Source organism: Peromyscus maniculatus, chromosome 8 (genome assembly GCF_049852395.1).
Source record: "Peromyscus maniculatus bairdii isolate BWxNUB_F1_BW_parent chromosome 8, HU_Pman_BW_mat_3.1, whole genome shotgun sequence".
NCBI lineage: Eukaryota > Metazoa > Chordata > Mammalia > Rodentia > Cricetidae > Peromyscus > Peromyscus maniculatus.
This window is the reverse complement of record NC_134859.1, coordinates 38,956,770-38,983,815: the sequence shown is the minus strand read 5'-3', so window position 1 is coordinate 38,983,815 and position 27,046 is coordinate 38,956,770. Positions and strand designations below refer to the sequence as shown.

At 43.8% G+C, this 27,046-nt stretch overlaps 1 protein-coding gene across 2 annotated transcripts in view; it reads left to right on the top strand.

The window, feature by feature from the left end:
• Lyrm7 (LYR motif containing 7) overlaps positions 1–25,378 on the top strand; it is a 28,791-nt gene extending 3,413 nt beyond the window's left edge. The window contains exons 1-5 of one of the 2 annotated variants that reach the window (XM_016003476.3): positions 3,811–3,962; positions 8,857–8,929; positions 11,682–11,752; positions 12,740–12,821; positions 24,938–25,378. In XM_016003476.3, coding sequence (XP_015858962.1) covers positions 3,945–3,962; positions 8,857–8,929; positions 11,682–11,752; positions 12,740–12,821; positions 24,938–25,008 — 315 coding nt within the window. In that variant the 5' untranslated portion in view covers positions 3,811–3,944 and the 3' untranslated portion in view covers positions 25,009–25,378. Of the gene's footprint in view, positions 1–3,810; positions 3,963–8,856; positions 8,930–11,681; positions 11,753–12,739; positions 12,822–24,937 lie in introns of those variants that run through there. The other variant, XM_016003475.3, reaches the window with a different exon arrangement.
• Positions 25,379–27,046: the final 1,668 nt, after the last annotated feature.

Sequence of the window (27,046 nt, the reverse complement as noted above, 5' to 3'; positions counted from 1 at the left end):
TATCCCAGAATGAGATCCAATCTCCTTATCTTGAATAATAGGAACCTGTGTGATCATGTCCTGACTGTTTATCCTCCATTTACTCCCATTTCAAGCTTCTTGAGTGGCTTCACACAAACTGGAAGAAGTAATCAGAATATGCCCACGTCCCAGCAGAGAGTCAGGGGAATCCCATGAACATGTTAGTAGGTAAAGGGTATTTTGCAGCTGTGATTAAATTAAGGACCCTGAAATAGATAGGTACGGTGATATATTGTGTACCCTAATAAACTTGCCTGAAGATCAGAGGACAGAGCAAAGCACTAGATTAGACACAGAGGTCAGGCAGTAATGGCACACACCTTCAATCCCAGCCCTTGAAATCTCATGCCTTTGCTTGGGAAGCACACACACCTTTAATCCCAGGGAGTAATACGGCAGGGCAGAGAAAGGTATATAAGGCATGAGGAAACAGGGACTCACTCTCTTTAACTCACTCTCTTTAGGCTGAGGCTTTTGTAGAGGTAAGAACTAGTGGCGGGCTATTCTGTTTCTCTGATCTTTCAGCTTTCACCCTGATATCTGGCTCTGAGTTTTTTTTTATTAAAAGACCATCTAAGATTCAAACAACAGATAGGCTCCTGGATTATCTGGGTGAAGCCAGTGTAACCACTGGGCCCTTGAAAGTGAGGAGAGAAAAGATGTGATGACCAAGCAAGGGTAAGAGATACTGGCTTAGATGATGGATGGGTGGCGTTCTGGATGTCCTCAGTCAAATTTGTTTCCACTGAGGGAAACTCACGTCAGCAGAGCTGCATTCTTTCTGGAGGCTCTAGAGGGCAGTCCACTCCCTGTCTTTTCCAGTTTCCAGAGACCACATGCTTCCCTTGTTTTGTGGCCTCTTTCTTCATCTCCAAAGGCAGCAGACGAGTATCTTCAAACGTTCCCTGTTTCCTTCTTCCACTTTAATGTGACTCCTTAGGCCCACCAGACAATACACGAAAATATTCCCATCTCAGAACATTAATTTAATCCACCTGCCAAAAACCCTTATTCCTGCAAGGGAAGCCAATGAGAAATTCTGGGCATCTGAGTGCATACATCTTTTTTTTGGGGGGGGGGGGGCGGAGGTGGGGGGGGGTGGCATTATCCTGCCAGCCACATAGTTCTGTAAACTTACATTCTGGATTTCTTCAGTTCAGTTTGCATGTTCAGATGCAAACCAGGACATGTCCCCAGAATAACCAGATCAGTAAAGAGTGCTGAGCCATCTCATTTCACTTCTTCTGTGGAACAGCTGACTGGAACGTGTTTGCTTAAGACTCACTGATCTGATTTGGGCACTTGTAGAACTATATTTTCTTTTAAAGTTTTATCTATTTGTGTGTGTATGCTTGCATGACTTTATGGTACCACATGTATGTAGGAGGCCAGAAGAGGACACTGGATCTCCCAGAACTGGAGTTACAGATGGTTATGAGCTGCTGTGAGCTGCTGTGTAGATGTTGGAAACTCTGCATGATCAGTAAATGCTATTCAGCACTGAGCCTTCTCTCCAGCCACAAGAACTGTATTTTCAAATAACATAGAAGAGTTTTTTTGGTTAGCTTTCTAGCCAGAAATTATTACTACAAACTATATTTTTTTAAGGGAATTGTGCTATAGTACTTGTCCTGGGTGGTTTTGTGTGTCAACTTGGCACAAGCTAGAGGAAGGAGCCTCAGCGGAGGAAATGCCTCCTTGAGATCCAGCGGTAAGGCATTTTCTCATTTAGTAATCAATGGGGGAGGGCCCAGTCCATGGTGGGTGGTGCCATCCCTAGGCTGGTGGTCCTGGGTTCTATAAGAAAGTGGGCTAAGCAAGACATTGGGGAACAAGCCAGGAAGCAGCTCCCCTCCATGGCCTCTGCATCAGCTCCTGCCTCCAGGATCCTGCCCTGTTTGAGTTCCTGTCCTGACTTCCTTCAGTGATGAACAGCAATATGGAAGCGTAAGCCAAATAAACCCTTTCCTCCCCAACTTGCTTTTTGGTCATGGTGTTTCATCTCAGCAATAGAAATCCTAACTAAGACAGTACTGAAGTGTAATTTTTTTTTTATAGATTACTCCAGAAGGCACTATAATTAAATGTCACCAATCACCTAATTTATTGTTTCTTGGATAAAAGACAATAGCCACTGCATTCTTGATTTAATTGGTTATATTAAATGTTCTTCTGCAAACCTAGAACCTCATAACAACTTTTTTGAGATTTTTATTTTTATGTGTATGGGTGTTTGCCTAAATGTAAGTCTACACCATTTGCATGCGGTGTCCTTAGAGGCCAGGAGAGGGTGTGGAATCCTCTAGGACTAGAGTTACAGACCATTGTTAGCTGCCATATGGGTGCTGGGAATTGATCCCAGCTCCTCTGAAGGAGCAGCCAGCACTTTTTTTTTTTTTTTTAATTTTGACTATTTTATGTACATTGGTGCTTTGCCCAAATGCATGTCTGTGTGAAGGTGTCATGTTGGATCCTCTGAAACAGGAGTTACCAACAGTTGTGAGCATCCATGTGGGTGCTGGGAATTGAACCCGGGTCCTCTGGAAGAACAGCCAGTGCTCGTAACCGTTGAGCCATTTCTCCAGCCCCCTCAGCCAGCACTCTTAACTTCTATGCCAGCTCTCCAGCCATCAGTAACAATTTTAAAAGCTGACAGTTATCTTGCTGTTCTCATGATGACTTGCTAGGTATGCTGTTACACATTTATAATCCTAGCACCGGGTAGGCAGAGACAGGAAGATCTCTGAGGCCCGGCCAGCCAGTCTAGCCTAACTGGGGAGTTCTAGGTCAATGCTAGGTCTCAAACAATGTAGAAGGCATTTCTGAGGATGATTACAGGTGCGGTGGTGTACGACTTTAATCCCAGGGCTCTGGAGGCAGAGGCAGGCAGATCTCTTGAGTTTGAGACCAGCCTGATTTATATCGCAAGCTCCAAACTAGGCAGGGCTATAGTTAGACTCTGCCTCAAAACCAACCAAAACCCGCCCATGCATTTTTGTTTTTGTCTGTCCTGGAACTCACTCCGTAGACCAGGCTGGCCTCGAACTCAGAGATCCGCCTGGCTCTGCCTCCTGAGTGCTGGGACTAAAGGCGTGCACCACCACTGCCCAGCTCAAATCTTTGATTCTTAATAAACAGTCAGTTTTATCTAAAAGTAACCTGAAATGTTACAGGAGTGTTCAAGGCAAACGATTATGAAAATAGAAGCAAGGTGGAAAATTTTATCCTTGCCTGCGAGTCCTAACTTAAAATGTATATAATGTTTTATGGTTGACTATGAAGTTTTTAATAGACGATTTCCTACCTCAGCAAAACCGAAGAGCAGGGCAAGATAAGTAGGCTAATGATAATGCTGAGGGTGAGGAGTGTCTGGGATCAAGCTTGCGAACGAGCAGGCAGCTGAGCCGCACCTTCTAGGGGAATAACTAAGCAAATGTATGGACAGAACTTTCAGGAGTCAGCGCTCTGATACGGACCGGCTGTGTTTGTCAGGGCTTGGCTCTTGTTTGCCCACGTTTCCAAGGAGACAGTCACAGCTGGGGAACGTTAAACTAGAGGAACTTTAAGAGACGACCCACGCCCTTAAGCAGGAGGTAAGAGCAGGTGCCGAGATCACCCATTAACAAATAACCCGGCGTGCGCGCGCCACGCCCTGCAAGGCGGAAGGGACTCTACCCCTAACAAACATGGCTCCCGGTTACTTCCGTTCTCCTTTTCGTAATTTGGCTCCGAGGCTTCTCGCGGTTTTCTAGTTGAATCTATTTAGCGAACGCCCGGCCTTCGTTCTGCGGAGGAGGCGGGCTCGGAAGGAGGTACTACGTTCTGATTGGTTACTCTGCGGGAGCGTTGCCGGCTACGCCCCGGCCCTGATTGGTTACGGAGAAGGGGCGGCTCCAGAGGCGGTGGCAGCGGCGTGGGGAGCCATGGGTCAGACTGCCAAGGTGACAGGGCCGGGGAGGGGATGCCGGGGAGGCTGGAGCTCAGGACCCTTGGCAGGGGAGGGAAGCGACCCCGAGGGGCGGAGAGTGGAGGAGGTTGACAGCCTTGAGGGGTGGTGAGTGGGGAGGGAGACTGACCCAGAAAGAGGAGGGGTCAGTGGAAGAGGATGACTATCCCTTAGGGCAGTGGGAGGGGAGGGAGCCGACCCCAAGGGAGAGTGACAACCCCGATGGGCGGTGGGTGGAGAGTGACAGCTGTGAGGGACAGGGAGTGAGGAGAATGACAACCGTGAATGGAGGAAGGTGATGATCATAAACTGATCGTCCTTACCTTCATAAAGAAATCCAGCCTGGCGGCGGCGCACGCCTTTAATCCCAGCACTTGGGAGGCAGAGCCAGGAGGATCTCTGTGAGTTCGAGGCCAGCCTGGTCTACAGAGTGAGTTCCAGGACAGGCACCAAAGCTACACAGAGAAACCCTGTCTCGGAAAAAAAAAAAAGAAAAAGAAAAGAAAAAAGAAAGAAATCCAGTAGCGGGCAGATTATAAACAATAAAATCGCAGGAAGTACTTCAAACTGAAAACACGGCGTTTTTGTGAGCCTGTAACTAGGATGTAACTTACCTAGAGGAATTCAGAAATCTCTAGAGAGGAAGAGGCAGCGTTGCTGAGCCTACTTGTTCATGGCTATCCCAGGCAACATAGTTCTTGTCTCAACATTTAAAAAGGAAAGAAATGAAATCACAAGGAACCATAGGCAGAGACCTGAGATTTAATTGGGAATTAGGAGGGGCTGGCCTCAGACTTACTGTGTAGCCCAGGCTGGCTTCCAACTCAGCAGTCTTCATGCCAAATGCTGGGATTACAGGTGCGAGCCACTACACCCAGCTACTTTCTGCATTTGAAAAGTTTTTTTTTTTTTTTTTAAGTAGGGATATGGTTGAATTTAGCTCAGTAGTAGAATCCTTGCTTAGTGTGGTCATGGCCCTGGGTTCGATGCCTAACATAATAAATGCATAACATAAAAACATACATAATTAATAAAATTATTTTATTAGCTCCAATGTAATATTGGTCCCAATAGCTTTGTGATAATAAAGATGGCGTTTTCTTTTTAAAAATTTTTAAAATTATTTATTTTATTTGCGTGGATGTTTTTCCTGCATGTATGTCTGTGTACCATGTGTATGTCTGGTACCCACAGAGGCCAGAAGAGGGCGTCAGATTCCCTGGAACTGAAGTTACAGAGGGTTGTCGGCTTCCATGTGGGTGATGGGAAGAACCTGGGTCCTCTGTAAGAGCCGCTAGTGCTTTTAACCCCAGAGCCATCTCTCCAGCTCCCTTTTTATTTTTATTAGGATAATGGTTTCAAACTAATGGTGTTGTTTTTCTATCAATGGACACTACCCCACCCCTTAAGTACTACATAAAATTACTGAGATTACTGTTTGATTTGAGACTATGGCCTTGCTATGGTCTTAAACTTTGGGATCCAATGATCTCTCTTCTTCACTTCCCAAGATCCTGGGACTACAGGTGTATACCTAGACACCTAGTCTCATTTGTGTGTGTCTGTCTCTCTTTACTTTTTTTTTTTTTTTTTTTTTTTTGGTTTTTGGAGACAGGGTTTCTCTGTGTAGTTTTGGTACCTGTCCTGAGTCTCCCTCGGTAGACCAGACTGGCCTCGAACTCACAGAGATCTGCCTGGCTCTACCTTCCGAGTGCTGGATTAAAGGTGTGTGCCACCACTGCCTGGCCTCTCTTTACTTTTTACTTAATTTATATTTTATTTTCTAGTGCTGAGAAGTTAGCCCAGGGCCTACTACATGCTAAACACAGCCTACTGTGGTGCCTTTAAAATCCATATTCTTATTAATAACCTCTGTAAGGCAACCAGCTTTTATTGCCAAGCACTTCAGAAAAATCCTTTCTGTACATATTACTCAATTCCAACCCCCACATTTTTAGGTTGTTTATTGTTCCCCATTCCTCCATAACAAGTTTGTTCATTTCCTGTGATTGTCTTAAAATACAGACAGGCCAATCAAAAAAAAAAAAGGAAAAAAAAAACACCTAAATCTGAAATGCTCATCAGTAAATCTTAAGTATTTTTTTCCATTTTCATATGTGTACTGGTGAGTACATGCATGCTTGTATGAATACTTCTATTGCTCTTCTACCTTATTTTTTGAGGCAGGGTCTCTTAACTGAACCCAGAGCTCCCCAATATGAGTATGTAGTCTTGCTAGCCAATTGCTCTGGGCATCCTCTGTCTCTGCCTCCTGAGGCTGGAAATACACACCTACCTTGCATTTTTGTGGGTTCTGGGGGGTCCAAACTCTGGTCTTCACTCTTGCAGAATCAGCATTTTAATCACTGAGTCATCTCCCCAGTCCTAAATCTAAGCTGGGTTTTCCATTTTATTATTTTGTTTTTAATTTTTTTACTTCATGCACACTGGTATTTTGCCTGCATGTATGTCTGTGTGAGGGTGTCAGATCACCTGGAACTGAGCTGCCATGTGGGGGCTGGGGATAGAACCCGGGTCCTCTGGAGGAGCAGCTGGTGCTCTTAGGCTTTGTGCCATCTCTCCAGCCTCCTTTTTTATATTTGAGACTTCATACACGTGTATGTGTCTTAAGTTCATCCTTATTCCCTCTTCTTTCTCACCTATGCCCACTGCTGTTCCTTTTCAATTTCATGTATTACCCAAAGGCCAGGCTCGAATTCACTCACCTACCGGTCCCCACAGACTCGGGATGTTGAGAAGTCTCATCATTCCTTCCACTTTTCACTTCAGAAACTGCAGTTAACCTTCCCTAAGTTATCTGCAACACCTTCCTGGGCTCATAGGATAGAAAAAGTTCCTGATTGTGCATGATTCAAGAGTAGATGAAAGGTATAGGTTAAGAAAGCTACAAACGTGCCCCCAGCTGGATCAAGCCCTCTGAATAGGTGAGACAGTTGATTGGCTTGATCTGTTTGGGAGGCAACTAGGCAGTGGGACCGAGTCCTGTGCTCATTGCATGAGTTGGCTGTTTGAAACCTGGAGCTTATGCAGGGACACTTGGCTCAGTCTGGGAGGAAGGGACTGGACCTGCCTGGACTGAGTCTACCAGGTTGATTGCAGTCCTCGGGGGAGGCTTTGCCCTGGAGGAGGTGGGAATGGGAGGTGGGTTGGGGGTAAGGTTAGGGGGTGGGAGGGGGGAGAACAGGGGAACCCGTGGCTGATATGTAGAACTGAATGGTATTGTAAAATAAAATAAAAGAAAAAAAAAGCTACAAACGTGTGCAAACTGGCAGAATTCACTATCTTAGTACACTAGTTTCTTGTCAGGATCATTATTAAGGCTTTTGTTTTGTTTTGAGGGAGTTGTTGAAACAGGCTCATACTGGCCTTGAACTCACCACATAGCAGAAGCTGACATTGAGCTGATTCTCCTGCCTTCCCCACTTGAGTGCTGGATTTACAGATATGAGCCACCACACTCGGCTTAGAAGATTAGTTTCTTGTTTGTTTTATTTTTTATTTTTCTTTCTCCCCCCCCCCCCACTACTGTTGTTTCACAGAACTCAGAAATTTTGTAAATTAATGTTTTGGTGCTATGTGGAGCCCAAGAGCCTAGGGCCTTACCTGTGCTAAGTTGCACACTCTACCACTGAGTTGTACCCCCAACTGCTGTTTTTTTTAAATTATGTGTGTGTGTTTGGGGGGGGGGCGGGGTATGTGTGCATAAGAGCAGATGCCTGCAGAGGCCGGAGGACTTACAGGTGGTTGTGAGCCACATGATGTGGGTGCTGGGAAGCAGACAGGTCCTCTGGAAGCACAGTATATCCTCCTAACCATGGAGCCATCTCCCCAGTTCCCCATTGTTTTTGCTCATTTGGTTTGGTTTTGGCTTTTTGTGGGGGTGTGAAGGGTATGGGGGGAGGTGGGTGTTGTTTTTTTGAGCAAGGTTTAACAGCCCAACCTTGTTTTGTTCTTGGACTTAAAGAGAATTAACAACTAGGAAGTTACTTTGCAAGTTCTTGCTTTTACCAGCTATTCTGAAAAGTAACTTTTAGAAACAAATACTGTTTAATCCTTCTAATACAATAATTCTAAATGTTATGTAAAATGTGATTTTTTTCTTTTCCTTTAAAAAAAAAAAAGACTTATTTATTTATTATGTATACAGTGTTCTGCCTGCATTATGCCTGCAGGCCAGAAGAGGGCACCAGATCTAACTACAGATGGTTGTGAGCCACCATGTGGTTGCTGGGAATTGAACTCAGGGCCTCTGGAAGAGCAGCCAGTGCTCTTAACCTCTGAGCCATCTCTCCAGCTCCCCCCCCCCCTTTTTGAGACAGAGTTTCTCTATGTAGTCCTATCCTGGAACTCACTCTGTAGATCAGGCTGGCCTCCAACTCAGAGATCTGCCTGGCTCTGCCTCTGAGTGTTAAGATTAAAGACATTTACCACTACCACCTGGATGTGATTTTTTTCTTAAGCATAAAATCTTACTGTTTTTATATTTTATTTATTTTTGTGTGTGATATATGTATTTGTGTGTGTGTGTGTGTGTGTGTGTGTGTGTGTGTGTGTGCGCACGCGCGTGCTCACCCGTGCCGTATGTGGTCAGAGGAAAACCTCAGGTATTGGTCCTTGTCTTCTACCTTGTTTGAGGCAGGGACTCTTTGCATATGGCAGGGTAGTCCAAGATTTCCTTGAGCTTCTGGGATTCTCCTGTCTCTCTGCTGCTATCTTTCCATGGGCATCCAGGGATTACAGATGTGTGCTATCATGTTTGTTTTTTATGTGGATTCCAAGGATTTGAACTCAGCTCCTCAGGACCCTGGTACATGTGCTTTACCCACTGAGCCATCTCCTCAGTCCTGAATTCTGCTTTTTCTCCATAGGTTTTACAGCTCTTTAGAACACTGCACAGGACCAGACAGCAAGTTTTTAAAAATGATAAGAGAGCATTAGAAGGTAAATACATTTTTCACTCCTTTAGCACAAATCCATGCTTTTTTTTCCCTCCTCGGTGCTAGGAATTGAACTTGGAGCCTCACACATTGAGGCAAAGCACTCTACCTTTGAGCTAGGTTGCTGACCTAAGCCAGGATGTTAAATATCCCAGGTTGGCTTTGAAGGTACTTGGAAGGTGACCTTGAACTCCTGATCCTCCTGCCTGAGTTGTGTGCCGCCACTCCTGGTGCACATCCATTCTTTAGCTGGCTGCCCTTCTCTTCTGACTCTGGAATGACCATGTCTCCCTGATGTTCTATAAAGACCTGCCCACATTATACCTATGGAAGAATACCTAATTCTTATAAAGACCCAGTTTTCATATAGAATCATCTAAAAGGAAGGGGCAGGTGAGATTCAAGGTTATCTCTTAATCCCATTTCCCTAGGCATAACCCAATTTTCTCACACTATAACCAGGTGCTACCATGTTGTTAACACCTGGGTAAGTGTAACAGTCTCTGCAGCTATGAGATCAAATCTGGCCACGTGATTCCAGACTGAGCATCTCTGAAATGATTTCAGACTGACTTGGAAGTCACAGCTCGAGACCGCAGTCTCTGTATTGGTCTGATTTCCACTCACCATGCATTTCCAAACCTCCCTAAGAGTGCACTAGGCAAAAAGCATTCCCAGGAAATCAAATTTGGTCCTTTCTTTTTAATATGGAATTTTATTATTTTCAATTGTGTGTGTGCTATGCACGTAAGAGCAGGTGCCCACAGAAGCCAGCTGTATAGGACCCCTGGATGCTGGAGGCACAGGCAGTTGTGAGTCACCTGATGTGGGTGCTGGGGACCACACTCAGGTGAGTAGGACATGTTCTTAGCTGCTGAGCTATCTCTCCAGCCCCTAGTTTTAGAAATACATCGTTTTATGTGCTTTATACAAATTTCTAACAGTTCTCAGCTCTGTGAGGTAATTATACTATAATTCAAATTTTTGTTTTGTTTTGTTTTTGAGACAGGGTTTCTCTTTGTAGCTTTGTGCCTTTCCTGGATCTTGCTCTGTAGACCAGACTGGCCTCTAACTCACAGAGATTCGCCTGGCTCTGCCTCCCGAGTGCTGGGATTAAAGGCGTGTGCCACCACCGCCCAGCCTCAAAATTTTGCAGATGAGAAAACTGACAAAATATGAAGAAGATTGTCAGGCGGTGGTGGCTCACACCTTTAATCCCAGCACTCGGGAGGCAGAGGCAGGCAGATCTCTGTGAGTTCAAGGCTAGCCTGGTCTCCAAAGCGAGTTCCAGGAAAGGTGCAAAGCTACACAGAGAAACCCTGTCTTGAAAAACCAAAAAAAAAAAAAAAAAAAAAAAAAGAAAGAAAGAAAAAGAAAAAGATTTCCTGCATGTCATTAGCCAACAGTAGAACTGAGGAATATCTTAAGCAACCTGATTCCTAAAGCCAGACTTTTTTTTAAAAAGGTTTGTTTTTACTACTTTATGAGGATGGGTGTTTTGCCTCCATGTATATCTGTGCACCACTTGGGTGTTTGGTGTCCTGGGAAGCCAGAAGAGGGTGATGGATTCCCTGGAGCTACCACTGAGCCATCTCTCCAGCCTCCACTAGGACCAGACTCTGAACCACCTTACACACTGAGGAAGATGAGCGCTGAAGGAGGCCTCCATGGCCACTTGTTTCTGTCAGGATGGTGTATTTGGTTGCTTTAGCCAGCATTTGTGGATATTTTCTAAGGACTTCATACAGATTGTTCCACTAAATGCTCATAACACAGCAAGGCCAATTAGAATAGATTAAGCCGCTGTAATGTAAGTGGTATATGTGAGCCTAAATGGTTTTTTGTTTGTTTGTTGGTTGTTGTTGTTTGAGACACAGTCCACTTTATAGTCCTACCTGTCCTAGAACTTGCCATGTAGAGCAGGCTGGCCCCAAACTCACAGAGCACCTCTTGCCTCTGCCCCCCGCCCCCCAGTTCTTAGTTAAAGGCGTGCGCTACCACACCTAGCAGCTTTACTTTCATCGTTCACTTTTACATCAGCGAAGGTGCTCAGGCTCAGATCCTCGGTGCGGAAGCATCTCTGTGCCAGGGGTAGGTTACATGTTGTTTGCACCGGTTCTTACCATCTTCATAAAGCATTCTAGTTGGATGTGGTGGTACATGCATGTAACTCCAGCACTCCGGAGGCTGAGGCAGAGGACTCGCAGGTTCAAGAATAGCCCGGGCTTTCCAGTGAGACCCTATCTCAAAACAAAATAAAACAAGGCAGTACTTTAAATGTTTAGATTTAGAGAAAAAAACATACTTGGATTTGGACCTATTAGAATCCAGTAGTTCTAGAGGCACACAAATGAAGTGGAAAAGAAGCCAGGCATGGTGGCCTTAAAGGCTGGAGGACCTCTGGGGGTTCCAGGCCAGCCTCATCTACGTAATGAATTCCAGGACAGCCAGAGCTATGTAGAGAGACCCTGAGATTCCAGGACAGCCAGAGTTATGTAGAGAGACCCTGTGTTTAAAAAAAAAAAAAAAAAAAAAAAAAAAAAAAAAAAGCCTCACCACATGGCCCAAGCTGGCCTCAAACTCAAAATCCTCCTGCCTCATCCTCCTAAGTGCTGTTATGGTGTGTAATACCATGCTTGGCACAGAACACATTTCTCATGCTCAGTTTTATGTGAGAAGTAGAAATTCATTATGAGTAATGCTGAATAACGTAAGAATCCTACATATTAACTACATGTGTTTCTCTCTCTCTCTAGCAGCCAGAGTAAAGATAAACGAAGAATTCAAAAAAAATAAAAGTGAGGCCTCTCCGGAGAAAATAGCAGAGGTGCAGTAATAGGTGGCGAATATAAAGCTGGTGTGAATGTCTGTGGGAAAGGGAGGGCGGTGGGAGTGGAGGGCTGTGGGAAGGAAAGCCGCTACTCGCTACTCGGGAGGGAGAGAGGGAGAGAGGGAGGGAGGGAGGGCCTCCACAGCTGTAGACAACCTGCACTTGGTTATCGTGGCTCTCCTCAGGATTGTCTCCTGCCCCCAAAGATAACAAGGCCCTGGGTCAAGACCAGGGCAGCTGAACCGTGGCAGAAGCCACAGCAGTCTTTCTTCACTTGAGTCCGGTGGCTGAAGCTAAGGAACAAGCGGTCTCACGATGCCGCACTTCAGAGGGAGGTTTAGGTGGGGAAGCCCCGTAGGAAGGGAAGCAGTGCAGAGTAGAGCTGGGCATGGTGGGCTGTGCCTGCCACTCTAGTGCTCAAGAGGCTGAAGCGGAAGATCACAAGTCCAGTGCCAGCCTGGGCTACATACTGAGGTACTGCCTTAAAAAAGTAAGACAGTTCTTCGTGGGGATACTTAAAGTATAAAGAATTGATTAGTAAACGAGAAAATACAAATAAGAAAATGTCTCCCATATTTAATAGCAATTATACAAATGAATAAAAATTAGGTAAAATACTTTTTTGTTTTATTTTTTTCAAGACAGGGTCTCACTTTTTAGCTCCGTTGTCCTAGAACTCACTATGTAGACCAGGCCAGCCTCTGCCTCCCAAAGTGCTATGATTAAAGGCATGCTCTACCATGCCCAGCCCCCAACACATTTTAAAATGCATATTATAACAAAAATTCTAAATCTACTTGAACAAAATATGGGATTATAATAAAAATGAAGGGCATCTGAAATGTTTGCAATTTCTGTACTACATACAGTTTCACAAAGCTAAAAGCCTCATTATCTGAAAGTGACCTGTAAAGCTGTGCTTTTCAAAGCCAGTGCAGCCCTACACATTACTCAAGGGGTTACTCTGTTTGATTTTCTTCACAGATGATGAAACTAGGTTCCGATGTTGAACTGTTACTTAGAACATCTGTTATTCAAGGTGTTCACACCGACCACAACACACTGAGTAAGTAACATGGGGGTGGGGGAATGTGGTTGCTGACTGTGATGTTTCAGAACGGTAACACTTACAGCACCTTTGTATGTCATTATTTTATTTATCATTATTGATTTTTTTTCTTTCCTGAGACAGGGTTTCACTGTGTAGCCCTGGCTGTCTTTGAACGTACTGTGTAAATCAGGGTGGCCCCCCTGGGATTAAAGGCGTGACCACACGTACCACACTGGTATTCTTTCACGCTGACACAGGGATTGAACTCAAGTCCTCAACTGAGCCATCTCCCCTTCCCCCTTTTTTCTTCTCACTTTTAAGTTTAGTTTTAGATTTTTGTTAATGTGTATGCGTGTTTTGCTTTCATGTGCACCTATGCATGCCTGGTATCAGTGGAAGTCACAAGAGGATGTTGGATCCCCTGGAGTTAAAATTATGGATGGTTGTTAGCCATCATGTGAATGATGAGAACTGAAACCAAGTCCACTACAAGAGAAGCTAATGCTCTTAACTGCTGAGTCATCTCTCCAGAGTTCCTCCCCCCAAATCTTACTTCCTGGTTATATTGCAAAATTGTAGTTATTAACAAATCCTTTTTTTGGTGTTTGTTTTTTTGCTTTTTTGAGACAGGGGCTCACTATGTAGTCCTGGCTGTCCTAGAACTCATCATGCAGACCAGGTTGGCTTTGAACTCACAGAGATCTGCCTGCTTCTGCCCCCAAGTGCTCAGATTAAAGGGGTGTACCACTGCACCAGCTACAACCATTTTTATGTAGCCATATTTATTAATTTTTCTGGCATCATTTATTATCTACCTAGACTAAGTATTTTTTTTTTACCTTTTATTCTACAATTAGTTATTTCAGTCCAGAAAAATTGGGATTATAGGAAATGTATTTAAGAATCTGTTACATCTCAGGTCTCCTGCTGGAGTGTTAATGAAATCTCACTGCAGATTACAACTTGGGTTTTTTTTTTGTTTTTTTTTTTGACGTGTGTGTGTGTGTGTGTGTGTGTGTGTGTTTGGACACTTACAAATGAACACACATATATGCTAGTGGAGGTCAGAGGCTACCTCTCATCATGTGGGTTTGATGTCGGGGTCCAGCCCTGACCTGTCAAACATCCTTGAAGGGGGTAGTGAAGAATTGAGAAATACCAGGTAGGAAAAAATATAGATACAGATGAAGAAAAAGAGACACAGGATAGTTTCAAGAGGGCCCTGGGTCAATACCCAGTTGCCTTGAGTTTATTCCTAATGGGCTTTTTATACACTAGCAAGGGGAGAGGCAAAAGACCTCCCCCTTTCAGGATCAAAATTGGTCTTTTAATAAAATCCCGGAGCCACATATTGGGGTAAATGCTGAAAGATCAGAGAGACAGGAACAAGCCACTGCCACTTTTTACCTCGCCAAATGTCTTATAGTTTTTCTAGGTTTCTTGTCTGTAGCCAAGATTTTCAAGGGGTCTCCCCCAATCAAATCTGGTCTCTATTAATTTTGAAGGAATCCACAGCCTTTCATTTTCTGTAGAAACAAAAAACATAACCCTCACTCAACTCAATACATTTTCTGAACTCCATTCTATAGCTAAGACATCCCTAAGGAATCTAGGCTGGTTTAATTCGGCAGTTCCTTTTACAGTCTCATGTCTTTCAGCAGCTGCTGTTCCATCATCAACATTCAAAAAATTCAAAACCTTTAAACAGGTTACAGTGTGAATAGGTGCTTAAGAAAATGGGTATAGACAGTCATAGGAAAAAATAAATAGTTTAAAAATAAAGTCTTTAAAGAAAGAGTAAAGTAATATAAAAAAATAAGCCACATAAAGATGGGAAATACACAGAGAATCTAGATCCTGTGTGGTGCTTTGTTGACTTTGAATTTTTTGTAACCATTTTTCCCTCTGTGTAGTTTTTTTTTTTTTTTTTTTTTTTGGTTTTTTGAGACAGGGTTTCTCTGTGCAGCTTTGCGCCTTTCCTGGAACTCACTTGGTAGCCCAGGCTGGCCTCGAACTCACAGAGATCTGCCTGGCTCTGCCTCCCGAGTGCTGGGATTAAAGGCGTGCGCCACCACCGCCCAGCGTAGTTTTTTTAATAGTATTTTTATTTTATAATTAATTTCACATATCAGCCATGGATTCCCCCATTCTCCCTCCTCCCACCCCCTCAATGTAACTATTTTTAAGTTCACAATTCAGTGGCATGAATTACATTCAAGATATTAATTACACTTATGATATTCATTAATTACACTCATGATATTAATTACATTTGTGGTATTCATTGATTACATTCACATTATTCATTCGATAACTATATGATATTCACTAATTACATTAATTGTATTGATTTATTACTTTCATGATATTATATCCTGATACTACTGTCTGTTTGTGGGGCTTTTCCGTCACACAAAACAGAAACTCTGTACTTAGGAAATCATTGCTTTCTTTTCCATCTTGAGATAACGATGGACTTCTCTTTGTAGACTGGAGTGGCATGAAACTCACAGAGATCCAGCTGTCTCTTCCTCTGCAGTGACAGGATTATAGGCATGGGTTACCACCTCTGGTTTTCTCTTTCTTACCATCCAGGCTTGCCTGGAACTCACTGAGCTCTGTGTCTGGGCTGTACCTACTGAGTGATGGGATTAAAGGCATAGGCAACCACGCCCAATGTAGATTTATTTTCATTTTATACAACTCTGTGAGCACATGCCTTGTTCCTTCAAATGGCTTCACACCTTTGTGGAGTTACAGACCATTGTGAAACATCCCCCACCCCACAAAGTAGATGCTGGGACCCCAACACTGGTGTCCTCTTTAAGAGCAGGAAGTGCTCTTAAACACGGAATCATCTCTCCAGCCTCTTTTTTTTTCATTCAATAACTGTATTTATGATATTCATTAATTACATTAATTATATTGATTTATTACATTCATGATATTATGTCCTGATACTACTGTCCATTTGTGGGGCTTTTCCATCACACAAAAACAGAGATTCTGTACTTAGGAAATCATTGCTCTATATTCCTTTTTTCTCCATCTTGAGATAACATTTAATCTTTCTTTCTCTGAATTTGTATATTTTATGTATTTCATATAATACAATTCTATAGTATTTGTCCTTTTTAATGTAAAAACATTTTATGTACAACTGTAGGAGAACAGATAGCTTTTGATTTTGGGTTTTCTTTTCCCTAATTTTTTAAAAAAATTTATGTTTATTAGTGTTTTGCCCTAAGAAGTTTTGGGTTCCCTGAAACTTGAGCTACAGACATTTGTGAGCTGCCATGTAGGTGCTGGGAGTTGAACCCAGGTCCTCCGGAAGAGCAGCCAGTGCTCTTAACCTCAACCTCTAAACCATCTCTCCAGCCATTTTTTTTTTTTTGCCAGACAAGGTTTCTCTGTGTATTTCTGGCTGTCCTGGGACTCACTCTATAGACCAGGCTGGCCTGGAATGGCTTTGTGTGTTTTAAGAGCACTTGGTCTACTCTCCTCCCACTGGCAGACAAGCTTCCCCAGCAAGCTAGGTCACTGAACCATGGGAAGGATCTTCAGTCTTCCTCTAAACACGAGTTACAACTTTCTGAATCCTTCACCTTGCAGTTGTGCGGCGCAAAAACACTGTTGCACAGGCTAGATTTTTATTTCATCTTCTTGAATCTCTCATGGTATAGAATTAGCATAACACACACACACACACACACACACACACACACACACACACACACAGGAGGTAGCATCTCACATTTCTTTTTTTGTTGTTAGAGTTTTATTTGATTTATTTTTGAGACAGGGTCTCTATGTAGTCCTGGCTGTTCTGGAATTTGCTATGTAGACCAGGCTGGTCTTGAATCCAAAGAATCTTCCTGAGTGTTGGGATTAAAGGTATGTGCCACCAGGCCAGGCCTAGCATTTTTTTTTTTTTTTTTTTTTTTTTTTTTAGGTCACTTCCTGAAAACCCAACAGTTTCCAGGGCAACTACTAGCAGGTCTACACACCTCACCACATCTTCATTGTTTAAGATGAGATTCGAGATTGTGTCTCTTTGTTTTAGAGCAGGCTGCTTGAAGGGAAATCTTACAGGCATTCTTCTCATTCTAGCCCAGTGAGGGGCCATCACTGGGACTTAGCAGCTGTGATCAGTATCTAGTTCAATCCCGGGGACTCATAAACTGAGCTGTCCTCATGGCTGTAGCTTTGTGGTCAGAACTTGAAAGCTTTGTAGAAAAGAGTCTTTGTAAGATGTTAGAAGGCTCTGGCTTTGTGTCAAGACAGAAACAACAGCAGCCAGTTTTGGAGAGTCTTCATACCACTCACCAGTGTTGGAGACTGAAGATTGATAGGATAGACAGACGGACAGACAGACTGCTGTTTTTTTCTGTAGCCATGGTGATAAGTGTTTTCCCATAGCCCGGAGGCTTGGAGACAGGAATATATTTTGGAGGCTGCAGAGGTCTGGACTTCTGATAGGGGAGATGTCTGTCAGCTCCATAATAGTGTCATCTAAGCCTGCCGTGACTCCCAAGTAACATGTTCGTTAAGAGGGTTGCTGGGTGAGGAGCTCTTGTGAGGTGTCCACCAGCGAATACCACTCAGACACAGATTCAAGGCAATAAAAAGTCTTTATTCAGGACCCAAGTGCAGTCCCTAGCCATTCTCAGGGTGGGATTTTAAGCACAAAAATCACATCCTGTGTTGACACACCTCATTTCGGGACTTTTCCAGAATTATGGGCTTTGATGGTCTTGGTTCTCATTTTGGCAGATGTTGCTGACTAGGAGCTGGGTTCCAAGGCCTGAATGGTACGTCCATCATGGTGTCAGTGTTCTAAGGTCTGGGGCCTGTTGCACAATAGTGCCAGTTCATGCTCTGAAACCTCACATTCTCCACACCAATTTGCTTTGTTAGTTTCTCTGCTTTTGAGCTGCTTTCTGGTTGGAACAGTTGCAGCTACCATCCTTTGGTAGTAAAATACATGAATTGAGAGTGAACTCTTGGTTCATCTTCAACTCAGTGGGTGAGAAGAGGCTTCAGCATGTACCACTTGATGGTTGATGCCCAGGCAGGAGGGTCAGGGTTATAGAGCCTCCACCTTATTTTTTTAAAAGATTTTATTGTTTAATTAAAAGATGTTTATTTTATGTGTATGTGTGTATACCTGAGTGTGTGTGTGTGTGTATGTCCCACGTGCATGCAGTACCTGGAGGAAGTCAGATCTTCTGGGACTAGAGTTACCTGATATGAGTACTGGGACCAGAACTCAGGTTCTCTAGAAGAGCAGCAAATGCTCTTAACCAATGAGATCTCTCTCTATCCCCTAGGTTTTTTGTTTATTCATTTTACTTTTTGAGACATGGTCTCTAGGATACCCTCTAATTCATTAAGTAGCTGATGGCCTTAAACTTCTGATCTTCCTGCCTCTATCTTCTGAGTGTTTTGATTACCAACATGAAACACCATGCTTGATATATGCGAATCATACTCAGGACCTGTGTATGCTAGGTAAGCACTCTATTGTCAGTGCCAAAACACAGCCTTTACCCCAAAAGGTACGCTCTGAAGTCAGAAGAGAGCATCAGATCCCCTGGAACTAGAATTACAGACAGTTGTGAGACACTCTGTGTGTGCTGGGAATTGAACCCGGTTCTCTGGAAGAACAGCCAATGCTCTTAACTGCTGAGCCCTCTCTCTAGCTCTAGCAGCCCAATATGTTTGCACCTTCTTCTCTAGCACATATGTAAGACAGACAAAATTGGGTTGTATTTCTAAGTATATGTGGTAACATTAGGAAAATCCAGCGAGAAAAACTTTTTCACATGTCTTTTTTTGAGACAGAGTCTCACTATGTATGTAGCTCAGGCTATCCTGGAACTCAACTATGTAGGTCAGGCTGGCCTCAAACCCATAGAGATCGCCTGCCTCTGCCTCCCAAGTGCTGGGATTAAAGGTGTGTATCAGTATGCCTAGCTCAGATCTCAGATCTCTCTCTCTCTCTCTCTCTCTCTCTTTTTAAACTTCTGCCTTTTTGTATGTGTGTGTGTGTGTGTGTATGTGCATATTTGTGTGTGTGCACATGTGTATATGTAGGCCAGAAGTTGATGTCAGGTGTCCTAGATTGCTGTCCACCTAATGGTTAAAGACAGGGTCTCTCGCTGAGCCTGGAACTCACTGCTTTGGCTAAACTGGCTAGCTTGCCAGACACAGAGCTCTGCCTGTGCCCACCGCTCTAGCTCTGAGGTCATAGGTGTGTGCTTCTGCGTGGGTGCTGGGGATCCACACTCAGGTCCTGTGCTCGTACAGGAAGCGTTTTATCAACTCGCTCATCTCCCCAGCCCTAAACTTCTGCCTTTTGATCCTGTACATTTTGCCATTGTCAAATGCTATCTGATGCTTTTCTAAGACAGTTTAAAGTGACTCAGCCCATATTTATTGAATCCTCATTGTGGTAGGCAGTGGGATTTCTGGAGCAATGGGCAGGACAAATCTTGGTCCTATCCTTACGAAACTGAGTACTCTTTGTAGTTAAGTGTTTCCCCCACAGCACTTTCTGTATGTCAGAGGAGCTCCAAGCCCAAACCCAGGCAGGCACAGGTTCTTAGAAAAAACGTGACCAAAGTGTAAGCTCCCCATTTCAGCTTATTGCTGTTTATATGCCTGATATATTTAGCAACATTGTTATAACTTTAAAATAATCTTAATGTCCTATACATTATTAATGTCCAAATGTCTCTGCCACACTATTGTAAACTAGGCTATCCATTATGCATGTGTGTGTATGTATATATGTGTATGTATGTATGTATGTATGTGTGTGTGTGTGTGTGTGTGTGTGTGCATAATTTAAATTCAAATTAAAAAAAAAAATTTTGGAGACAGGATCTCACTCTGTAGCCCAGGCTGGCCTCAAACTTGCTGTAACCCTTCTACTTCAGTCTCTTGAGTAAACTCACTCTGTAGACCAGGCTGGCCTCGAACTCACAGAGATCTGCCTGCCTCTGCCTCTCAAGTGCTGGGATTAAAGGCGTGTGCCACCCCCACCCAGCTGATCTGGTGACCTTTATAGCGGTAAATCAAAAGGTCAATGACTAATGGGGTGCATACAGACCTGGGGCTACAGCAATAAAAGAGACAGCCCAAATGTCAGTACATGCTGTCGAGCTTTTTCTGCTTTCAGCAAAATGCTGAGAAAGAATGTTTGCAGATTGGTCCACTCACAAAGCAGAGATGGAATGAGTGTCACTTTGCTGAGGGGCTCTCTTTGTCTGCCGCCTGTCTTCTGAGGAGAACCGTGAGCTGCGAAGAGTCTCTGATCCCACTGTCCCACGCAAGACAGATGTAAAGAGAGTTCTGAAATCGAACCTGAGGTTCTTTCAGTTTGCCCGCAGGCCTCTTTCCTCCTCACTCATGGAGCTCTTCGCTGTGGCTGTCCCTTGCTGTAAGAAGTGGTCTCAGTTTGGGGGCTAGGGAGTGCAGCAGATTGCAGAGACCATTACCTAAGAAGGATGACTGTCTTTATTGCTTCAAATTGGGTAAGATACTTGCCTGTGGCTTCTTGTTTGTGGAAACAACTGAAAACAGACTTGAAGTTTATAGTTTTTGAGTGGATTGTATTGCTAAGAAACCCAGGCTTGTGTAGTTTACTTCGGCTCTTAAAGCTGTCCCTGGTTTCCTGAACTCAGATTGACAGGAAGTAGACTGTGAAAGCTTTTGAAGCTCCCAAAAGAGGCTATCTTCCCCAGGATCTCCATCTCCCTGAGACAGGAAGTGGCCCAGAGGCCAGATCTGGCATCTGTGTAGTAGAGTGCATCAGAGCAGGGCTTTGAGTCTCTTGAAAATAGAATTTGGTATTGCCAAATTGGCAGACTGAGGACTTAGTGTTACCAAGTTAAGAAGCTTGTCTTTTCCTATCCCTAGGATTTAGGATTTTCTGTGGCCTGAGCACTACCATGGACTCCCAATGTCATGGTTTTATTTTTCATCCCATCATTTATTTTCAACTAAAGTGGGGTAGGTGTCTACGATGTGGGCCACAGATGGACCCAGTGGGCTGAGGGGCCAGCACATTAACCAGAGGCCCCCAGTATGAACTGGATGAGGCTTTGGGGACAGGTAGTAAACTGGAATGTTCTGTGAATTGCTTATGTCCATGTTGCATATCCAGAGAGGGTGGACAAGGAAGGATACAGTGTGACTTCCCAGACTATCTGGCATCTTTTCTAAGTGTCTGTCTACCGAGTGTTGTTTCCACTGAAGCCATTGTTTTGTTGAACACGAATGAGCTGGGTGGGGTTCCCCTCCTGCCCTTTGTTCTTCCTGCCTGCCTGCAGTGCAGATGTGGGGAAAGCAGAAGCAAGGCACACTGCTGTTCAGAAGGGCTGCAGACGGAGGGGGAGGACCCTGGCTTCCCAGCAGCACCAAGGCCTTGCCTAGCTCAAGCCTGCTGCGCTCAAGGTGGAAGAAAATGAAATCTCTTATCACACCACGGTGGGCTTCTGGTTATTCAAAGCTGAACATAATCTAAAGTAAGAGGGATGGGTTTAGTGATTTAGTCTTCAATGCAGTAGTCCCAAATTCTTTCACTTTCACTCTAAAGGACATTTGTGAAGCATATTACAGTGTGATTTGTTGTTTATCCTTTCCTAGATTATGAACCCCTTGAAGCCAAAGAAACTTTTTTTTCTTCTTTTTTTGGAGACAGGAGCTCTCTATTATGTAGCTCTGGCTGTCCTGGATTTACCTGTAGACCAGGCTGGCCTCACACTCATAGAGCTCCCCCTGCCTCTGCCTCTCAAGTGCTGGGTGTTAAAGGTGTGTGCCACCACTGCCTGGCTTGCCAAATAAATTTTCATGGTGACCTTCATCTTATTTTTTGATGTAATACCTAGCATAAAACAGACACGTATGTTTGGTAAGTGAAATAAGTTATTACCATTGTCATTAACTTAAAACTAACACTATGGCCTAGTTGGACGAAAGCACCAAAGAACTGGTTAAAGGGGCAGAAGAGATGGCTCAGAGGTTAAGAACACTGGTTGCCTTTCCAGAGGTCCTGAGTTCAATACCCAGCAACCACATGGTGGCTCACAACCATCTGTAATGAGATCTGGTGCCCTCTTCTGGCCTGCAGGCACACATGCATGCAGAACACTGTATACATAATAAATAAATAAATCTTTAAAAAAAAAAAACTGGTTAAAAAAATTACAAGTCAGAGACAAACAGATGCTTTCTCATTTCATAAGCCAGATTTATCATATGGACACATTATTTTATTCATTAATTTATGTGTGTGGTGGGTGTTTATTGCTTGTGTCATGGTTTGCATGTGGAGATCAGATAACAGCTTTCCTTCCATAATGTGGGTGTCAGGGATCCAATTCAGATTGTCAGGCTTGGTGGCAAGTGACCTTATTCTCTGAGACATCTTGTCAACTCTCTCAAGTGCAAATTTCAGATAACTTCTAGATAGAGTTTTGTAGGTGGAGTTTTGTTATCTTTTTTCTTTTTCTTTTCTTTTTTTTTCTTTTTTTTTTTTTTTTTTTTTTTTTTGGTTTTTTGGTTTTTCGAGACAGGGTTTCTCTGCGTAGCTTTGCGCCTTTCCTGGAGCTCACTTGGTAGCCCAGGCTGGCCTTGAACTCACAGAGATCCGCCTGGCTCTGCCTCCCAAGTGCTGGGATTAAAGGCGTGCGCCACCACTGCCCGGCTTTTTTTTTTTTTTTTTAATTTTTTGGACAGGGTCTCATGTAGTGCAGGCTGAACTCAACTCCTGATTACCCTAGCCCACTTCTCAAGTGCTGAGATTATAGGATTGTACCATGACACCAACAACTTTTTTCTTTCTTTTCTTTGGTATGAGTACTCTGTCTGCATGTGTCCCTGCAGGCCAGAAGAGGGCATCAGATCTCATTATAGATGGTTGTGAGCCACCATGTGGTTGTTGGGAATTGAACTCAGGACCTCTGGAAGAGCAGCCAATGCTCTTAAATGCTGAGCCATCTCTCCAGCCCTGACAATTTCTTTAAAATATTTCAGTGTGTGGCTGGAGAGATGGCTCAGCAGTTCAGAGCCCATACTGATTGATCTTCTAGAGAACTGAAGTTCTATTTCCTAGCACCCACACTGGGTAGTTCACAGTCACTTGTAACTTTAGCTCTGAGGGAATCTGACATACTCCTCTGGCCTCCTGGGGCACACACACATACACATACACATAGACACACATTCATACACATAAATAAAAATCTTCAAAAATGCTTCAATATGCATTTCTTTTTGTTCTTTTGTTTATTTCTTGAGACAGGGTCTCACTGTTTAGCTCTGGCTATCTGGGAACTTGCTGGCCTTGAATCAAGAGAGATCCAACTACCTCTGTCTCCTGAGTGTTGGGAATAAAGATGTGAGCCCAGTCCCCCCAATGTGCATTTCTAGAATATAAAGGACATTCCTTAACCACAGTTTAATAATCAGAACTACAGTATTGACGTTAATGCAGTACTCTCATTGACATGTTTTTCTTTTGTCCTATCAAGGCCCTTTCTAGCAGAAGGGACCCTTTTCCCCCTGTGGTCCAGAATACCACTGAGGTTCCACACTGTCAAGTGTGGGCAGTTCTGAGAGTGGTTATTAGGGGAGCATTTGCTCTCTTTTGTCTGACACAGAATCTCATCTGTCCCAGGCTGGCCTCAAACTTCCTACATGGCCGAGGATGACCGTGATTCTCCTTCCTCTGCCTCCTGAGGCCAGGATTGTAAGTGTGTACCGCTCCCGGGTACCACCCAAGGCCTCATGCATATAGGCAGGCACTCAGCTAACCAAGCCACATCGCCAGCTCTGCTTTTGTTGAGACAGATTTTAGACTTTAGCTACACAGGCCTGGAACTGTCCTCAAACTCATGGTGATCCTCCTGTCTTAGTCTCCCAACAAGGTGCAAGTGTGAGCCACCACACTGGGCAGTACAAGGACAATGTAGCTGGGTTCTGTCTTCTCAAAGGAAGTGATAGAGCTCCTCAAGTTTGTTTTGTTTCTCAGTGCTGAGTATTGGACCCAGGGCCTTTGAGACAGGGTCTCACATAGCTCAGATCTACATGGTCATGCTCTGGCCTGCAGGCTGGCCTTGAATGCAGATCTCACTGTCTTTGCCTATGATTACTGGGATTATAGGTGTGTACCAGCATAACTGGGCAGTTTTCTCCTATTTTCCTTTTTCCGTTTTTCGTGTGTGTGTGTGTGTGTGTGTGTGTGTTTTGAACATACACACAAGTGTGTTTTTACATGTGTGTGGGTGCATGTGCATGTGGACCCCTGAACTTAACAATGGGAATTGTCCCCATCGCTCTTTTTATTTGTTGAAGCAGGATTTTCCCTAATATGGCTAATCTCGCTAGGCAATCTGAACTCTCTGGTCCTCACATTATCATAGCAAGCACATTAACCACTGAGTAATCTCCAAGGGCCCCAAATTTTCTATTTTAACAATTTTATCCTGACATCATCAAGTTGTCTTGCCTTGGAGTCAACAGTTGTTTGTTTAGCAGTGTGTTTCGTGGGGACACTGTCTGTCACCACAGGTCCTCACTGTAGATGAGGACTTCCTAAGTTATGAGAGTGGTGTCTTGCTTTCTTTAAAAATTTCCAAGTAGCCAGGCAAGGTGTGATATACCTATAATCCCATCATGGGGAGGTAGAGGCTGGAGGATCAGTTCAAGGTTAGCCTCAGCTACATAGGGAGTTCAAGACTAGCCTGAGCTATATGAGACCCTCTCTCAAAAAACATTTCTAAGTGACATTTTTAATTACAATTGACAGATGGCCAATTATAATGTGTTTTTAGCTTAGTTGTTTAGTCATGTTTAGTAAAATGATGGACTCCGTTGGTTGTATGTTTTTATGTAACATGAATGAGGATCTTATTAAATGCCTCCATTTAGAGTCAAAGCTTTCACCTCAGACATCAACTGAAATAAAATATCTCTAGAAGAGTTATCTGTCTGGTTCCTAAACCAGACAGTTTACAGTTGGGACTTGTGGGGGAAGTGAGTGTGTGGCACTTGGGTCTGATTGGAGGACAATAGTGACTGGAGTTCTAATCGTCTAACCACTGGTCTCTCTGTGTTCCTCGTAGAACTGGTTCCCAGGAAAGATCTTCTGACAGAAAACGTGCCGTACTGTGACGCACCAACTCAGAAGCAGTAGTTTCCAGGACCCAGCCCGCCTCTGCTCCTTCTGACTTTAAATACATACCTGGCAAAAGTCCTGGGCACGCAGACGTTTCTCTCTGAGGCAGCGGGTCGCACATGAGCAACAGGCTGAGGGCTCAGGGCACTTCCGTGTTCTGAGGACATAGATGTGCTGCCCCTTCTCACTGTCAGGCAGCCCTGACCCGGCCACTGAGCGCCTGGGGAGGCGGGGGCCCTCTTCTCTTTCCCTTTGGCAGGTGTTTTGGTCTTACCAAAGCTATTTGCCAGTGAAGCATTTTACCAGGTTGGTGACTTTTCACCCCACGGGAAAAACAACTGCTAAATATAAAATGCCCCAATTAAACTGATGTTTAATTTTCAAAATATTAAGTTGGTAAAAAATTAACATTTTTCTGCCAGCTCTCTACTGAGAGTAACCATTGTTTCCCAGAGTCCTGTGGTTATTTCTGCAGATAACAAATAATTATGTGGCTTATTTCTCTGTGTTTTTATAAAGACAATTTTCCCCTTGCCTGTGTAAATGTCTAAGTACCGTGAGCGCGCAATGTCTGCAGAGATCAGGAGAGGGTATTGGATCCCCAGGGACTGGAGTTGTAGACAGTCGTGAACTGCCATGTGGGTGCTGGGAATTGAACTTGAGTCCTCTAGAAGAGCAGCAAGTGCTCTTAACCACTGAACCATCTCTGCAGCCCCTATAAAGATATTTTAAACAGTCTTCTGAAGATAGATGGGTGAAATATCAAAGTCACTTTGGATCACTACAGAATAAAGACATCCAACATTTTTAGGAAGTGATGGCCCTCTCTCAGACTACGTGGTCTTTGTAGAATTAGCTGTTTTCGAATCACAATTGGACATGATTGTGGAATGCTGTAGATGGCTACGTTCTCTTTTTTGAGATATGCTCTCATTGAAGCCCTGGCCTTGAACCCAGAGACCCACCTGCCTCTGCCTCCCCAGTGCTTTACAAGATTTGACCCTGAGTGTTGCCAAATACATAATAGTAATGATAACAGGAGTTTATCAAAGTTAAACACATTTTCACTGGGCAGTGGTGGTGCATGCCTTTAAGCCCAGCACTCAGGAGGTAGAAGCAGGTGGATCTCTGTGAGTTCAAGGCCAGCCTGGTCTCAGTACAAGTTCCAGGACAGCCAGAGATACACAGAGAAACTCTGTCTCAAAAAACAAAACAAAACAAAAAACAAACAAAAAAAATAGTGAAAAATTATAGTTGAGATAATATGTGTCATATAATTTAGTAATTCTTATTACATAAAGAATATATGTTAGCAGGGTGGTGGTGGCATACACCTTTAATCCCAGCACTTAGGGCAACAGAGGCAGCAGGAGGAGGATCTCCGAGTTTGAGGCTAGTATGATCTAAAGAGCTAGTTCCAAGACAGCCAAGACTATACAAACAAACCCTGTCTCAATACATATATATATATATATATTAGCAGATATGTAAAAAGATTTATCAGACTATATAAAGAATTGAGATTAAGAAACCAAGCAGGGGACTGGAGAGATGGCTCAGTGGTTAAGGCACTGGCTGCTCTCCCAGAGGACCCGGGTTCAATTCCTGGCACCCACATGGCAGCTCACAACAGTCTGTAATTCCAGTTCCTGGGGATTCAACACCCTCATACATCAATTTGGACAAAACACCAAAGCACACAAAATAAAATTGAAATCTTGAAAGAAAAGAAAGAAACCAGTCAGGGCCTGAGATGGCTCAGAGGTGAAGAACTCTTGCTGCTCTTCCCTAGGACCTGACTTCAGTTCCCAGCACTCCTATCAGGCAGCTCGCAGCTGTCACTCCGTCTCCTGGGGATCCAGTGCCCTCTCCTGGCCTCCAAGGGTGCTGCATTCACACGCACAAACTCAAACCAACAAATGATGCACACATATACATAATAAAAATAAAGGAGTCTTGAAGCAAGCAACCCAACTGAAAAATTATTTTGTGTGTGTGGGTATTTTACCTACATGTATGTCTGTTCACCACTTGCGTGCCTGGTGCCCACAGAGAC